Source organism: Pristiophorus japonicus, chromosome 2, assembly GCF_044704955.1.
Source record: "Pristiophorus japonicus isolate sPriJap1 chromosome 2, sPriJap1.hap1, whole genome shotgun sequence".
In the NCBI taxonomy this organism is placed as follows: Eukaryota; Metazoa; Chordata; class Chondrichthyes; family Pristiophoridae; genus Pristiophorus; species Pristiophorus japonicus.
Window position 1 is genome coordinate 47,683,787 of NC_091978.1, and position 17,150 is coordinate 47,700,936.

General features: G+C 45.8%; 1 protein-coding gene and 1 long non-coding RNA gene across 2 annotated transcripts in view; one reads left to right on the plus strand and one right to left on the minus strand.

The window, feature by feature from the left end:
- The window catches only part of LOC139237776 (uncharacterized), a 34,969-nt gene extending 22,682 nt beyond the window's left edge, over positions 1-12,287 (minus strand). Inside the window, exons 1-2 of the long non-coding RNA XR_011588516.1 lie at positions 12,085-12,287; positions 9,905-9,981 (exon numbers count right to left, since the gene is read on the minus strand). This is a non-coding gene — a long non-coding RNA (uncharacterized lncRNA). The remainder of the gene's footprint in view (positions 1-9,904; positions 9,982-12,084) is intronic.
- The window catches only part of LOC139237765 (elongation factor 2-like), a 49,531-nt gene continuing 44,463 nt past the window's right edge, over positions 12,083-17,150 (plus strand). The window contains exons 1-2 of the mRNA XM_070866952.1: positions 12,083-12,190; positions 14,789-15,003. Coding sequence (XP_070723053.1) covers positions 12,188-12,190; positions 14,789-15,003 — 218 coding nt within the window. The 5' untranslated portion in view covers positions 12,083-12,187. The remainder of the gene's footprint in view (positions 12,191-14,788; positions 15,004-17,150) is intronic.

The following is a 17,150-nucleotide window of genomic DNA, read 5'->3' on the forward strand; positions in this document are numbered from 1 at the left end:
CGCTGAAAACAAGGAGATAAATACTAATGCCTCAGCCCGCATACAAAGGTGGGCACTCGCGCTATCAGCGTATACCTATACCATCCGCCACAGGCCAGGCACCGAGAACTGTGCGGATGCTCTCAATTGGCTACCATTGCCCACCACAGGGGTGGAAATGGCGCAGCCTGCAAACTTGTTGATGGTGGCACAGCCCGCAGACTTGTTGATGGTCATGGAAGCGTTTGAAAATGATAAATCACCGGTCACAGCCCATCAGATTAGGACTTGGACCAGCCAAGATCCACTGCTGTCCCTAGTAAAAAAACTGTGTACTGCATGGGAGCTGGGCCAGCATCCCCGTTGAAATGCAAGAGCTAATCAAGCCGTTCCAGCGGCGAAAGGACGAGCTGTCCATTCAGGCAGACTGCCTGTTGTGGGGTAACTGTGTAGTGTTACCCAAAAAGGGCAGGGAGACGTTCATCTCGGATCTCCACAGCACACACCCGGGTATAGTAATGATGAAAGCGATAGCCAGATCCCACTTGTGGTGGCCCGCTATCGACTCTGACTTAAGAGTCCTGTGTACGGCAATGCAGCGTGTGTGCTCAGTTGAGCAACGCGCCCAGAGAGGCACCACTAAGTTTGTGGTCCTGGCCCTCCAGACCATGGTCGAGGATCCATGTCGACTATGCATGCCCGTTTCTCGGTAAAATGTTCCTGGTGGTGGTGGAGGCTTTTTCAAAATGGATTGAATGTGAAATAATGTCAGGAAGCACTGCCACCGCCACCATTGAAAGCCTGAGGGCCATGTTTGCCACCCACGGCCTGCCTGACATACTGGTCAGTGACAACGGGCCATGTTTTACCAGTACCGAATTTAAAGAATTCATGACCCGCAACGGGATCAAACATGTCACCTCGGCCCCATTTAAACCAGCCTCCAATGGGCAGGGGCAGAGCGGGCAGTACAAACAATCAAACAGAGCCTTAAACGAGTCACAGAAGGCTCACTCCAAACCCGCCTGTCCTGAGTACTGCTCAGCTACCGCACGAGACCCCACTCGTTCACAGGGGTGCCCCTAGCTGAGCTACTCATGAAAAGGACACTTAAAACCAGACTCTCGCTGGTTCACCCCAACCTGCATGATCAGGTAGAGAGCAGGCGGCAGCAACAAAATGTAAACGATGGTCGCGCCACTGTGTCACGGGAAATTGATCTGAATGACCCTGCGTATGTGCTAAACTATGGACATGGTCCCAAGTGGATCGCAGGCACGGTGATCGCTAAAGAAGGGAGTAGGGTGTTTGTAGTCAAACTGGACAGTGGACAAATTTGCAGAAAGCACCTAGACCAAACGAGGCTGCGGTTCACAGACTGCCCTGAACAACCCACAGCAGACACCACCTTTTTCGAGCCCACAACACACACCCAAAGAATCAACGACACCACGCCGGACCAGGAAATCAAACCCATCACGCCCAACAGCCCAGCAAGGCCAGGCTCACCCAGCAGCCCTGCAGGGCCAACAACGTGCCAGCCTAGTGAGGGCACAGCCAACACACCAGAAGAGACATTTGTAGCAAGGCATTTCACCAGGGAAAGAAAGGCTCCCGACCGCCTCACCTTGTAAATAGTTTTCACATTGACTTTGTGGGGGGGAGTGATGTTGTGTATCTGTAAAGCATGCACTCCCATGTTCCGGCACCAGGGAGTGCATCCCCTGAAGTCCCAAGGGATCCCAGAATCCCTTGGGAGCATTGTGTATAAGCCGGCCCCGAAAGCCTGTTCCTCACTCTGGAGCATCGGAGAGACATGAGTCCGGGGTCAGCAAGAGGCCTACAAAAGGCCACGAGAGGCGTCGGGACATCCGTCGGAGAGACGTGAGTCCAGGGTCAGCGAGAGGCCTACAAAAGGCCGTGAGAGGCGTCGGGAGGTGCGTTGGAGAGATGTGAGCCCGGGGTCGGCGACAGGCCTACAAAAGCCCACGAGAGGCTTCGGGAGCTGCGTCGGAGAGACGCGAGTCCGGGGTCGGTGAGAGGCCTATAAAAGGCCGCGAGAGGCATCGGGAGGTGCGTCGGAGAGACGTGAGTCCGGGGTCGGTGAGAGGCCTACAAAAGGCCGCGAGAGGCGTCGGGAGGTGCGTCGGAGAGACGTGAGTCCGGGGTCGGTGAGAGGCCTACAAAGGGCCGTGAGAGGCGTCGGGAGGTGCGTGGAGAGACGTGAGTCCGGGGTCAGTGAGAGGCCTACAAGAGGCCGCGAGACACGTCGGGAGGTGCGTCGGAGAGACATGAGTCCGGGGTCGGTGAGAGGCCTACAAAAGGCCGTGAGAGGCGTCGGGAGATGCGTCGGAGATACGTGAGTCCGGGGTCGGCGAGAGGCCTACAAAAGGCCGCGAGAGGCGTCGGGAGGTGCGTCGGAGAGACGTGAGTCCGGGGTTGGCGAGAGGCCTACAAAAGGCCGCGAGAGGCGTCGGGAGGTGCGTCGGAGAGACGTGAGTCCGGGGTTGGCGAGAGGCCTACAAAAGGCCGTGAGAGGCGTCGGGAGATGCGTCGGAGATACGTGAGTCCGGGGTTGGCGAGAGGCCTACAAAAGGCCGCGAGAGGCGTCGGGAGGTGCGTCGGAGAGACGTGAGTCCGGGGTCGGTGAGAGGCCTACAAAAGGCCGTGAAAGGCGTCGGGAGGTGCGTGGAGAGACGTGAGTCCGGGGTCAGCGAGAGGCCTACAAAAGGCCGCGAGAGGCGTCGGGAGGTGCGTCGGAGAGACATGAGTCCGGGGTTGGCGAGAGGCCTACAAGAGGCCGCGAAACACGTCGGGAGGTGCGTCGGAGAGACGTGAGTCCGGGGTTGGCGAGAGGCCTACAAGAGGCCGCGAAACACGTCGGGAGGTGCGTCGGAGAGACGTGAGTCCGGGGTCGGTGAGTGGCCTACAAGAGCCCCAGCCGGTGCAGCTACAGGGAGAGGGCAAAAAAGAAGTAGAAAGAAATAGAAAGGTGACATCTCAGCCAAGGGGGTAAGTGATTGGCTGGTGATTGGTGAGTAGCTTTTCATTTTTTCTTCAGCATTGTTGCAAATTTAAGTGTATCTAAGGGTTAAGTCATGGCAGGAGAGCTCAGACACGTGTTATGCTCCTCCTGTACTATGTGGGAAATCAGGGACGCCTCCGGTATCCCTGACGACTACGTGTGTGGGAAGTGTATCCGCCTCCAGCTCCTGACGGACTGCGTTGCGGAATTGGAGCTGAAAGTGGATTCACTCTGGAGCATCCACGATGCTGAGAATGACGTGAGTAGCATGTTTAGTGAGTTGGTCTTACCGCAGGTAAAGGGTCCACAGCCAGATAGGGAATGGAAGACCAACAGGAAGAGCAGTGCAAGGAAGGTAGTGCAGGGGTCCCCTGCGGTCATCCCCCTGCAAAACAGATACACTGCTTTGGGTACTGTTGAGGGGGATGACTCATCAGGGGAGGGCAGCAGCAGCCAAGTTCATGGCACCGTGGGTGGCTCTACTGCACAGGAGGGCAGGAGGAAGAGTGGGAGAGCGATAGTGATAGGGGATTCAATTGTAAGGGGAATAGATAGGCGTTTCTGCGGCCGCAACCGAGACTCCAGGATGGTATGTTGCCTCCCTGGTGCAAGGGTCAAGGATGTCTCGGAGCGGGTGCAGGACATTCTGAAAAGAGAGGGTGAACAGCCAGTTGTCGTGGTGCACATTGGTACCAACGATATAGGTTAAAAAACGGGATGAGGTCCTACGAGATGAATTTAAGGAGCTAGAAGCTAAATTTAAAAAGTAGGACCTCAAAAGTAGTAATCTCGGGATTGCTACCAGTGCCACGTCAGAGTAGGAATCGCAGGATAGCTCAGATGAATACGTGGCTTGAGGAGTGGTGCAGCAGGGAGGGATTCAAATTCTTGGGGCATTGGAACCGGTTCTGGGGGAGGTGGGACCAGTACAAACTGGACGGTCTGCACCTAGGCAGGACCGGAACCAATGTCCTAGGAGGAGTGTTTGCTAGTGCTGTTGGGGAGGAGTTAAACTAATATGGCAGGGGGATGGGAACCAATGCAGGAGACGAGGGAAACAAAATGGAGACAGAAGCAAAAGACAGAAAGGAGATGAGTAAAAGTGGAGGGCAGAGAAACCCAAGACAAAAAACAAAAAGGGCCACTTTGCAGCAAAATTCTAAAGGGTCAAAGTGTGTTAAAAAGGCAAGCATGAAAGCAGTATGCCTCAATGCGAGGAGCATTCGGAATGAGGTGGACGAATGAACTGTGCAGATAGATGTGGTTGGCATCACGGAGACATGGCTCCAGGGTAACCAAGGCTGGGAACTCAACATCCAAGGGTATTCAACATTTAGGAACGATAGACAGAAAGGAAAAGGAGGCGGGGTGGCGTTGCTGGTTAAAGAGGACATTAATGCAATTGTAAGGAAAGACATTAGCTTGGATGATGTGGAATCGGTATGGGTGGAGCTACAGAATACCAAAGGGCAGAAAACGCTAGTGGGAGTTATGTACAGACCTCCAAACAGTAGTAGTGATGTTGGGGAGGGCATCAAACAGGAAATTAGGGGTGCATGCAATAAAGGTGCAGCAGTTATCATGGGTGACTTTAATATGCAAATAGATTGGGCTAACCAAACTGGAAACAATACGGTGGAGGAGGATTTCCTGGAGTGCATACGGGATGGTTTTCTAGACCAATATGTCGAGGAACCAACTAGGAGGGAGGCCATCTTAGACTGGGTGTTGTGTAATGAGAGAGGATTAATTAGCAATCTCGTTGTGCGAGGCCCCTTGGGGAAGAGTGACCATAATATGGTGGAATTCTACATTAGGATGGAGAATGAAACAGTTAATTCAGAGACCATGGTCCAGAACTTAAAGAAGGGTAACTTTGAAGGTATGAGGCGTGAATTGGCTAGGATGGATTGGCGAATGATACTTAAGGGGTTGACAGTGGATGGGCAATGGCAGACATTTAGAGACCGCATGGATGAACTACAACAATTGTACATCACTGTCTGCCGTAAATATAAAAAAGGGAAGGTGGCTCAACCGTGGCTATCAAGGGAAATCAGGGATAGTATTAAAGCCAAGGAAGTGGCATACAAATTGGCCAGAAATAGCAGCGAACCCGGGGACTGGGAGAAATTTAGAACCCAGCAGAGGAGGACAAAGGATTTGATTAGGGCAGGGAAAATAGAGTACGAGAGGAAGCTTGCAGGGAAAATTAAAATGGACTGCAAAAGCTTCTATAGATATGTAAAGAGAAAAAGGTTAGTAAAGACAAACGTAGGTCCCCTGCAGTCAGAATCAGGGGAAGTCATAACTGGGAACAAAAAAATGGCAGACCAATTGAACAAGTACTTTGGTTCGGTATTCACTAAGGAGGACACAAACAACCTTCCGGATATAAAAAGGGTCAGAGGGTCTAGTAAGAAGTAGGAACTGAGGGAAATCCTTATTAGTCGGGAAATTGCGTTGGGGAAATTGATAGGACTGAAAGCCGATAAATCCCCAGGGCCTGATGGTCTGCATCCCAGAGTACTTAAGAAGGTGGCCTTGGAAATAGCGGATGCATTGACAGTCATTTTCCAACATTCCTTAAACTCTGGATCAGTTCCTATGGAGTGGAGGGTAGCCAATGTAACCCCACTTTTTAAAAAAGGAGGGAGAGAGAAAACAGGGAATTATAGACCGGTCAGCCTGACCTCAGTAGTGGGTAAAATGATGGAATCAATTATTAAGGATGTCATAGCAGCGCATTTGGAAAGAGGTGACATGATAGGTCCAAGTCAGCATGGATTTGTGAAAGGGAAATCATGCTTGATAAATCTTCTGGAATTTTTTGAGGATGTTTCCAGTAGAGTGGACAAGGGAGAACCAGTTGATGTGGTATATTTGGACTTTCAGAAGGCTTTCGACAAGGTCCCACACAAGAGATTAATGTGCAAAGTTAAAGCACATGGAATTGGGGGTAGTGTGCTGACGTGGATTGAGAACTGGTTGGCAGACAGGAAGCAAAGAGTAGGAGTAAATGAGTACTTTTCAGAATGGCAGGCAGTGACTAGTGGGGTACCGCAAGGTTCTGTGCTGGGGCCCCAGCTGTTTACATTGTACATTAATGATTTAGACAAGGGGATTAAATGTAGTATCTCCAAATTTTCGGATGACACTAAGTTGGGTGGCAGTGTGAGCTGCGAGGAGGATGCTATGAGGCTGCAGAGTGACTTGGATTGGTTCGGTTGAGTGGGCAAATGCATGTCAGATGAAGTATAATGTGGATAAATGTGAGGTTATCCACTTTGGTAGTAAAAACAGAGAGACAGACTATTATCTGAATGGTGACAGATTAGGAAAAGGGGAGGTGCAATGAGACCTGGGTGTCATGGTACATCAGTCATTGAAGGTTGGCATGCAGGTACAGCAGGCGGTTAAGAAAGCAAATGGCATGTTGGCCTTCATAGTGAGGGAATTTGAGTACAGGGGCAGGGAGGTTTACTACAGTTGTACAGGGCCTTGGTAAGGCCACACCTGGAGTATTGTGTACAGTTTTGGTCTCCTAACTTGAGGAAAGACATTCTTGCTATTGAGGAAGTGCAGCGAAGGTTCACCAGACTGATTCCCGGGATGGCGGGACTGACATATCGAGAAAGACTGGATCAACTGGGCTTGTATTCACTGGAGTTCAGAAGAATGAGAGGGGATTTCATAGAAATGTTTAAAATTCAGACGGGTTTAGACAGGTTAGATGAAGGAAGAATGTTCCCAACGTTGGGGAAGTCCAGAACCAGGGGTCACAGTCTAAGGATAAGGGGTAAGCCATTTAGGACTGAGATGAGGAGAAACTTCTTCACCCAGAGAGTGGTGAACCTGTGGAATTCTCTACCACAGAAAGTTGTTGAGGCCAATTCACTAAATATATTCAAAAAGGAGTTAGATGTAGTCCTTACTACTCGGGGGATCAAGGGGTATGGCGAGAAAGCAGGAATAGGGTACTGAAGTTGCATGTTCAGCCATGAACTCATTGAATGGCGGTTCAGGCTCGAAGGGCCGAATGGCCTACTCCTGCACCTATTTTCGATGTTTCTATGTTTCTAAAGACTGAGGTCACTGTTACTTTAACCTCCCTGTGTGCAGTCTCATCTGTGTTAGGAACATAATAGGTATTACTACAGCCCTGTAGACCATGAGCTTGGTGGCAGTTTTGAGGGCCTGGTCTTCAAACACTCTTTTCCTCAGGCGGCAGGTACAGTAAGTAATTAGGAAGGCAAATGGAATGTTGGCCTTTATAGCAAGGGGGTAGAATATAAAAGCAAAGAAGTCCTGCTGCAACTGTACAGGGTATTGGTGAGGCCACACTTGGAACACTGCGTACAGTTTTGGTCTCCGTATTTAAGAAAGGATATACTTGCATTGGAGGCTGTTCAGAGAAGGTTCACTCGGTTGATTCCGGAGATGAGGGGTTTGACTAATGAAGATAGGTTAAGTAGGTTGGGCCTATACACATTGGAGTTCAGAAGAATGAGAGGTGATCTTATCGAAACGTATAAGATAATGAGGGGGCTCGACAAGGTGGATGCAGAGAGGATATTTCTGCTCAGAGGGAAAACTAAAACTCGGGGACATAGTCTCAGAATAAGGGGCTGTCCATTTAAAACTGAGATGAGGAAGAATTTCTTCTCTCAGAGGGTTGCAAATTTATGGAAATCTCTGCCCCAGAGAGCTGTGGAGGCTGGGTCATTGAATATATTTAAGGCGGAGATAGATTTTTGAATGATAAGGGAATAAAGGGTTATGGGGAGCGGGCAGGGAAGCGGAGCTGAGTCCATGATCAGATCAGACATGATCTTATTAAATGGTGTAGCAGACTCGAAGGGACAAATAGCCTACTCCTGCTCCTATTTCTTTCTTATGTTCTTATATTGAAGCACTGGCAAAAGTGCAGGAAAGATTTACAAGGCCGTTACCATAATTGAGAAGATGCAACTATCAGGAAAGATTGAGCAGTCTGAGGCTGTTATCTCTGGAAGGAGACCTCTTGAGGTATTATGTAGTTATGTTGTTGGATTAGTTATCCAGAGGCCTGGACTAATAATCTAGAGAACGCAAGTTAGTCAGTTTGAGAATTTGAATTCAGTTATTTTTTTAGAATCTGGAAATAAAAAGCTAATATCAATACAAATGACCCTGAAGCTATCAAATTGTCACAAAATCTCTACTGATTCACTGATGTTCTTTAGAAAAGGAAAGCTGCTGTTCTTACTGGTCTGGTCTATATGTGACTCCAGTCCCACACCAATATGGTTGATTCTTAACTGCCTACTGAAGTGGCCTAGCAAGACACTCAGTTTATCAAACCACTCATCATTGAAGAAGGCAGCCCACGACCACTTTCTGAGGGGAATTGGGATTGGCAATAAATGCCGGCCTTGTATGTGACATCCGCTTCCTGAAAATAAATGTCTTTTTAAAAAATGACCTGATAGGAGGTCTTTAAAATTATAAAGGGGTGGATGTAAAGAAACTGTTTGCACCTGTGAGTAAGTTCAAAACAAGGGCCTTAAATAAAAGATAGCCACTAACAGACCAAATAAAGAATTTAGAAGGAATTTATTTACAGAGACTGGTGAGAATGTGAAATTGGTGCCATGTTGAGTGGTTGAAACAGACAGCATTGATACATTTATGGAGAGACTAGGTGCATACATGAGGGAGAAGGGAATAAAAGGATAAGGAGGTAGGATGGGAAGAGGTAATTGGAGTGGGAGGAGGCATTTGTGGAATATAAACACTGGCATAGACCAATTGGGCCAAAAGGTCATTTTCTGTGCTGTAGATTCGATACAACATATTTCTGCTACTGTCTATACTTTCTATACCCAGTGAGCCATTGTTCCTATCGTCAACAAAATTGCATCTAAAAAAGGTCTATTTGATTCTGCTAAAAATGACCGTGGCGAAACATTCCCCTTGACATTTCATTGAGGAATATGTTGTGTTCCAATAGCTCTCTCTGCTGGTAGGCAAAGATACACCAAAAAATGACAAACCGTAGCCAGTGCTGTAAGAACAGCACTTGGGGTAGAGTTTACACTTTGGGCGCAATCAAGAAACCGCTCCCAAAATGTGCTGGTTAGGTTACAGTTCAAGTTTCCGCCAAAATTCATTTGCATAATCAAATGTAAAATCTTCCATGAACCAGCACAAATCGTGCAGCGTAATAGAATGTAATTGTTTCTTTCCATTAAAAAGTATTCTTTGATATATTTAAGAGCGGTAGCCTGTTGCAGTTTTATTAATATAGCTGAAAGTCGGTTTATCATCAAAAATAATATGTTGTTTTTAAAGTCCTCCACCTGTGAGCAACATGATTTAAAATCATTCAAAATGATTTGTAAAAATTACACTGAACCATTTAATAGTTTTTTGGTGTACATCAGTCAGTTTCTTAGTAAATTTAATTCTTTTTGATATTAAAAAAAAACTTTAAACGTGCCTATTACTGTGCGCCTAAGAAAATTAGCGCAATTTGAAGTGCCTTCCCCAACCAGCGCAATCACGCAATTTTGGCTTGGTTGTGTGGCCAGTTTTGTGGGCAGGGCCTGATCTGGACAAATTGTATCTTGAACCTACGTAAAAGATCACAGAAAACACGAGCACAAGTGATTTGGGGCTCAACTCACTTATGTTTAAAATTTCATAATCTTTTACATTAGTTCGGCTGATTCCACTTGGATTGCACTGATATTACTTGCAGAAATGAATGGAAACTCTGTGCCATCTTGTTCAAAAATCCTCATTAATAATACATGTTCATCTCTATGATACTATCTGATGAGAAATTATGGTAGTAATTTTTATTGCTTAAATATATACGTGCATCTGGAGTATTGTGTACAGTTTTGGTCTCCTTACCTAAGGAAGGATATACTTGCCATTGAGGGAGTGCAACGAAGCTTCACCAAACTGATTCCTGGGATGGGGAGATTGTCCTATGAAAAGAAAGACTTGGATTTATGTAGCGCCTTTTACAACCACCGGACGTCTCAAAGCGTTTTACAACCAATGAAGTAGTCACTGTTGTAATGTGGGGAAAGAGACAACCGATCTGCATACAGCAAGCTCCCACAAACAACAATGTGATAATAACCAGATAATCTGTTTTGTTATGTTGATTGAGGGATAAATATTGGCCAGGACACCAGGGATATCTCCCCTGCTCTTCTTTGAAATAGTGCCATGGAATCTTTTACATCCACCTGAGAAAGCAGACGGGGCCTCAGTTTAACAACTCATCCAAAAGATGGCACCTCTGACAGTGCAGCACTCCCTTGGAGTATCAGTCTAGATTTATGTGCTCAAGTCCCTGGAGTGAGACTTGAACCCACAACCTTCTGAATCAGAGGTGAGTGTGTTACCCACTGAGCCACAGCTGACACTGGATGGCAGTTAATGATAAGTTACTAATAACCACAGGATGGTAATTAATGCTGAGATACAGACTCCAGGGCTGATATAATTGTCACTATGAGGAGAGATTGAGTAGACCAGGCCTATATTCTCTAGGGTTTAGAAGAATGAGAGGTGATCTCATTGAAAAATACAAAATTCTTACAGGGCTTGACATGGTAGGTGCAGGGAGGATGTTTCCTCTGGCTGAGAGTCTAGAACCAGGGGTCACAGTCTCAGAATAAGGGGTCGGCCATTTAGGACTGAGATGAGGAGAAACTTCTTAACTCAGGGGGTTGTGAATCTTTGGAATTCTCTACCCCAGAGGACTGTGGAGGCTCAGTCTTTGATTATATTCAAGACAGAGATCAATAGATTTTAGAATATTAAGGAATCAAAGGACATGGGGATAGTGCAGGAAAAGTAGTTGAGATAGAAGATCAGCCATGATCTACTCGGAACTCCTACACGGTAAACGAGCCCCAGGTGGGCAGAGGAAACGTTTCACCCTCAAAGCCTCCTTGATAAAGTGCAACATGCCCACTGGCACCTGGGAATCCCTGGCCCAAGACCGCCCTAAGTGGAAGAAGAACATCTGGGAGGCGCTAAGCACCTCGGGTCTCGTTGCCGAGTGCATGCAGAAACTAAGCGCAGACAGTTGGTGACAAACCAGACTCCCCATTCACCCTTTCCTTCAACTACTGTCTGTCCCACCTGTAATAGAGACTGTAATTCCCGTATTGGACTACAGTCACCCGAGAACTCATTTTTAGAATGGAAGCAAGTCTTCCTCTATTTTGAGGGACTGCCTATGATGATAGTAATGATCTCATTGAATGGTGGAGCAGGCTCGAGGGGCTGAATGGTCTACTCCTGCTCCTAATTCTTATGTTCTTATACTTTTACATAATTGTGGCAGAGAAAAATTGATAAATCTAAATATATGAAGCAGAGGAAGATGCAAGGCAATGGGAATGGGAATGGGAATAGTTTTGGATTGAGCTAGCAAAAAGTAGGGTAAAGTTCAATATGATTTGTGCCCCTTCTATTGATGACACCATGTCATCCTAATTGGCACTTAAAAGAATAGACATGAGAGTGCAGCATATAAGTTTACAGCCTAAAATATTCTGAAATTCCATGAGCATCGATTTCTTCCACAGCATCTCTACCACCTAGAAGGACATGGGCAGCAGGCACATGGGAACTCCATCACCTTCAATTCACACCATCCTGACTTGAAAATATATTGCCGTCCCTTTATCATCACTGGGTCAAAATTCTGGAATTCCCTCCCGAACAGCGCTGTGGGAGTACCTCCACCACAGACTGCGGCGGTTCAAGAAGGCTGCAACTTCTCGAGGGCAATTAGGGATGGGGAATAAATGCTGGCCTTGCCAGCGATGCCCACATCCCAGGAACAAATAATTTTAAAAAGCAAGTATTGCAAGAATCGCTAAATTATAAGGAGAGGTAGACAAAGTGTTCTTACTAGCGAAGAGATTATTGCAATTGGCAGGGCAGATAACCTGACCAATTATAATCAAAAAAAATTAGAGCCGGTTCAAACAGAATACAGACCAAGCTCAAACTGGGCTGGTGCTCTGCGCGCGCTCAAGGCAACGTGCGCGTATGCCCGTCCTTACGTCAAGACGCAGGGTGTCGGGTCGTGCCCGGCCCGGCCTTCCATCCGAGAGGTGCGTCTTGCTGCTGTCCGTTTAAAGCACAATCCACTCGGCATCCGCAAACATGGTGAGTGTTCACCGGTGGCCACATCGGGGGAAAATCGGGTAGCGTCCGACCTACCGCCACACACCTATATTTCCTGGATATAATTAGAAACGGGGTGGTTATTTATTCATCGATGACGGGGGCGAGGAGGGAGAGAGGGGGTATTCAGGCCTCAGGCTGTCGTGGCGCGAATTGCTTCCAACGGCTTTTCTTAACATGGCGGTCTCGGGATGAAATACAGTTTGAAATTTTAAAGTTCTTCGGATCGCCTTCTGTTTCCTGCTCGGCGCGTTTCCACCTTAAAGTTACATCATTGCGGTTTGTTTATTTATAAAGTGTGCATTATAGAATCATCCGATGGTTGCAGCACCGTCGCAAGTTATTTTTTTCTCCAGATACTTATCTAACTTTTGAAAGCCACGATTGAGTCTGCCTGCACCACCCTTTCAGGCAGTGCATTCCAGATTCTAACCACTCACTGCGTAAAATAGTTTTCCCACATGTTGCCTTTGGTTCTTTTGCCAATCACCTTAAATCCGTGTCCTCTGGTTATCAACCCTTCCGCCAATGGGAACAGTTTCTATCTACTCTGTCCAGACCCCTCATGATTTTGAACATCTCTATTAAATCTCCTCCCAATCTTCTCTGCCCTAAGGAGACCAACCCCAGCTTTTCCAGTCTATTCACGGTAACTGAAGTCCCTCACGCTGGAACCATTCATGGAAATCTTTTCTGCACCCACCCGAAGGACTTCATATCCTTCCTAAAATGCGGTGCCCAGAATTGGACACAATACTCCAGTTGAAGCCGAACCAGTATTTTTTTTAAAGGAGTGGCAGTTTGCCAGAATGAGGGCTCAAGGATGGGATTTTTGAGAATTGGGGGCGATGATGGATGTTTTGAAAGGAGGTGTTTGGTACCTGAGGTCAAGCTAGCATAGGAGGGGAGGGGAGGGGGTCAGGAAGGGGTGTTGGGTGGTCAGCAGTTTAGTGGGAATGGGATCAAGGAGCAGCAGGTGGGTCTCATGGACAAGATTAGCTCCAAGGACTTGAGGGAGAAAGGAGCAAAACTAGTGCAGGTATGCAAAATGGGCTCGGGCACACTGAGGAGGTTTGGCATGGTTGAGAAGGGGGAGGCAGCTGAGTGGAATCTTAGTGACGAAGAAGAAAATAACTTGTATTTATATATTCCCTTTTACAGCCTCAGGATGTCCCAAAGTGCTTTACGGCCAATTAAGTACTTTTTGAAGTGTTGTAATATAGGAAAATGCGGTAACCAATTTGAGTACAGCAAGGTCCTACAAACACGATAAATCTGTTTTTCAGTGATATTGGTTGAGATTAATATTGGCCTGAGCGCCGGGAGAAATGCCTTGCTCTTTGTTAAAGGTGCCGCAGGATCTTTTAAGTCCACTTGAGAGAGCAGGCAAGGCCTTGGTTTAACTGAAAGATAGCACCTCCAGCAGCGGAGCACTCTCTCTACTGCACTGAAGCATTGGTCTTGATTACATGTTCAAATCTCTGGAATGCAGCTTGAACACAATATGCCAAGACTGACATATAGAACACAAAGAAATCAATGTGTAAGCCAGAGGAAGTGTTTCTCAAACAGTGCCCTGGTCAGACCGCATCTCGAGTACTATATCCACTCTAGTCACCAGCGTGCAAAGGAGGCACTTAAGTGTTGGCAGGGGTTTGGAGAAGAGGCACATGTCTGACCCCTAACGTCAAATGAAGAAAGACTGGAGAAATTGAAAGGTGATCTTATAGAGGTTTACAAGATAGTAACTGGTATGAAAAAGGTAAATTTTGAATGCCCTCAAACTCTTCCACTATTAAGAGGAGGGCACAAGTTCAAATTAGTAAAAGATAAATTTAGGCCTGATATCAGGAAGGTTCTTCATACAAAAGAATAATCATGGAATGGACTTCTTAGAAGAGTGGTGGAGACAAATCCCTGGAAATGTATCAAAAAAATAAGATGCTACAGTCTGAGTGTAGCGTCCTTCTGGATGGATATCGTAAATGGCCTTCCATGGTTATATTTAGGTGAATTCTGAAAAAGTTCAAAGAAATAAAAATAGCTTTCAAAGGCAAGAATTAGGTCAGTTGCCACTTGGACAAACCTTCCTTTTCTTGGATATTCCTAGTAAGTTATTAGTGAATTTTCTTGCTGGTAACAGCTATTTAAAAAAAAAATAAGCCTGGTCTTTAAGTAACAACGAAAGGAATGTTGTTGCGTTAAAGTGAAATATTCCCAGCTACTCGAAGGCTGATTCTGTTAACCCGGCAGTCTGTTTGGGGGGGGGGCCATTTAGTTGAAACTTTGTTATGCTTTTCTTTTAAAGCCCGTCTTACGAAATCTTCTGGTAGTAAAATGGTTTACTTTAAACAAATGTATAAATCTCTTTAAATGTTGCTTTGTAGTATTTAGAAAGTATGACTTGTATTATGATAACGTGGTACTTACAAAATGTGTGAAAAGTCTGCCTCCTTAGAAGGCAATTCTATCCTCTCGTTTTATGTAAGGTTTGTTTGTCTGTAAAAGCTAACTTGGATCACAAAGCCCTTTTTTTAAAAAAAACATTCTTACGCACTGCCTTTCCATTTCCTTGTATAGGTTAACTTCACAGTAGATCAGATACGTACGATTATGGACAGAAAATCCAACATTAGGAATATGTCTGTAATTGCCCATGTCGATCATGGCAAATCTACTTTAACTGACTCCTTGGTGTGTAAAGCAGGAATCATCGCTTCAGCCCGTGCAGGAGAAACGAGGTTTACAGACACCCGCAAAGATGAACAAGAAAGGTGCATCACGATCAAATCTACGTAAGTGTCACTGTGGCACCCAGATATAAGGGAATTTATTATAGGGGAGGGCTGTAATCTGTGGAAGATAAAAAATGAATCTATCCCGTGACCCGTTTCCAGGGATTTGTCTCCACCGCTCCACCAAGAAGTCCATTCCATGCGATTATTCTTTTGTATGAAGAACCTTCCTGACATCAGTCCTAGATTTACCTTTTACTAATTTGAACTTGTGTCCTCCTCTTATACTGTTATATGAATGTAGAATCATGGGAAATTACAGCATAGAAACAGATCATTTGGCCCATCTAGTCCACTTTGATGTTCTCTCTATATGAGCCACCTAGTCAACACTTGGTGTATGGAACAAGTAACTGAAAATAGACAGCTATTTACTTGGTGCTTCAGCAATCTTGTCATTGCAGCTATTTATGCAAACTTCAATGTTTACACTGACCTGATGGACTACAGTCTAATAAATCAGTTTTTTTTTTGCACTAAAAAAATGAATTATACAATCATTTGAATTGAGTAATATAAATTACTCAAAGTCAGAATTTGGTGCTTTAAAAACCTTGAATTGTCAAACGATTAATATAAAATGACCTTAAATTAAGAGGAGTAAACTGGTAAATTCTGATCAACTGAAATGAATGCTTTTTGCACTGTGTTCCTGGATCCAGGAGCTGGCTGGGGGTGCTTGTGAATTGTGCATGTATGCAGCAGATTTGTTTGGCTCTTTTTATGAAGTCTCACACACTTTTCCTGGCCAAGAGGGTAGACTGAGGACTCACTTGGTGCCCGGTTACTGGGAAATATGGGAATTTTTTGAGGATGTAACTAGTAGAGTGGATAAGGGAGAACCAGTGGATGTGGTGTATTTGGACTTTCAAAAGGCTTTTGACAAGGTCCCACACAAGAGATTAGTATGCAAAATTAAGGCACATGGTATTGGAGGTAATTTATTGACGTGGATAGAGAACTGGTTTGCAGACAGGAAGCAAAGAGTAGAAATAAACGGGTCCTTTTCAGAATGGCAGGCAGTGACTAGTGGGGTACCGCAAGGTTCAGTGCTGGGACCTCAGCTATTTACAATATATATAAATGATTTAGATGAAGGAATTGAATGTAATATCTCCAAGTTTGCAGATGACACTAAGCTGGGTGGCAGTGTGAGCTGTGAGGAGGATGCTAAGATGCTGCAGGGTGACTTGTGACAGGTTAGGTGAGTAGGCAAATGCATGGCAGATGCAGTATAATGTGGATAAATGTGAGGTTATCCACTTTGGTGGCAAAAACAGGAAGGCAGATTATTATCTGAATGGTGACAGATTAGTAAAAGGGGAGGTGTAACGAGACCTGGGTGTCATGGTACATCAGTCATTGAAAGTTGGCATGCAGGTACAGCAGGCAGTAAAGAAAGCAAATGGCATGTTGGCCTTCATAGCGAGAGGATTTGAGTATAGGAGCAGGGAGGTCTTACTGCCTTGGTGAGACCACACCTTGAGTATTGTTTGCAGTTTTGATCTAATCTGAGGAAGGACGTTCTTGCTATTGAGTGAGTGCAGCGGAGGTTCACCAGACTGATTCCCGGAATGGCAGGACTGACATGAAGAAAGACTGGATCAACTAGGCTTATATTCACTGGAATTTAGAAGAATGAGGGGGAATCTCTTAGAAGCATATAAAATTCTGACGAGATTGGACAGATTAGATGCAGGAAGAATGTTCCAGATGTTGGGGAAGTCCAGAACTAGGACTAAGGATAAGGTGTAATCCATATAGGACTGAGATGAGGAGAAACTTTTTCACCCAGAGAATTGTGAACCAATGGAATTCTCTACCACAGAAAGTTGTTGAGTCCAGTTCGTTGGGTATATTGAAAAGGGAATTAGATGTGGTCCTTACGGCGAAATAGATCATGGGGGTATGGAGAGAAGGCAGGAGTGGGGTACTGAAGTTGCATGATCAGCCATGATCATATTGAATGGTGGTGCAGACTCGAATGGCCTGCTCCAGCACCTATTTTCTGTATGACTGTATCTTACTGATCATTCTCAGCAGTGACATGGTTAAAATGAAGTTTTTGTGGGGAATTGTGGCCATAATGTGAAGTCTACTTAAGAATTTGACATTAAATATTCCCAGGTGCTTCTACTGTTTCATCT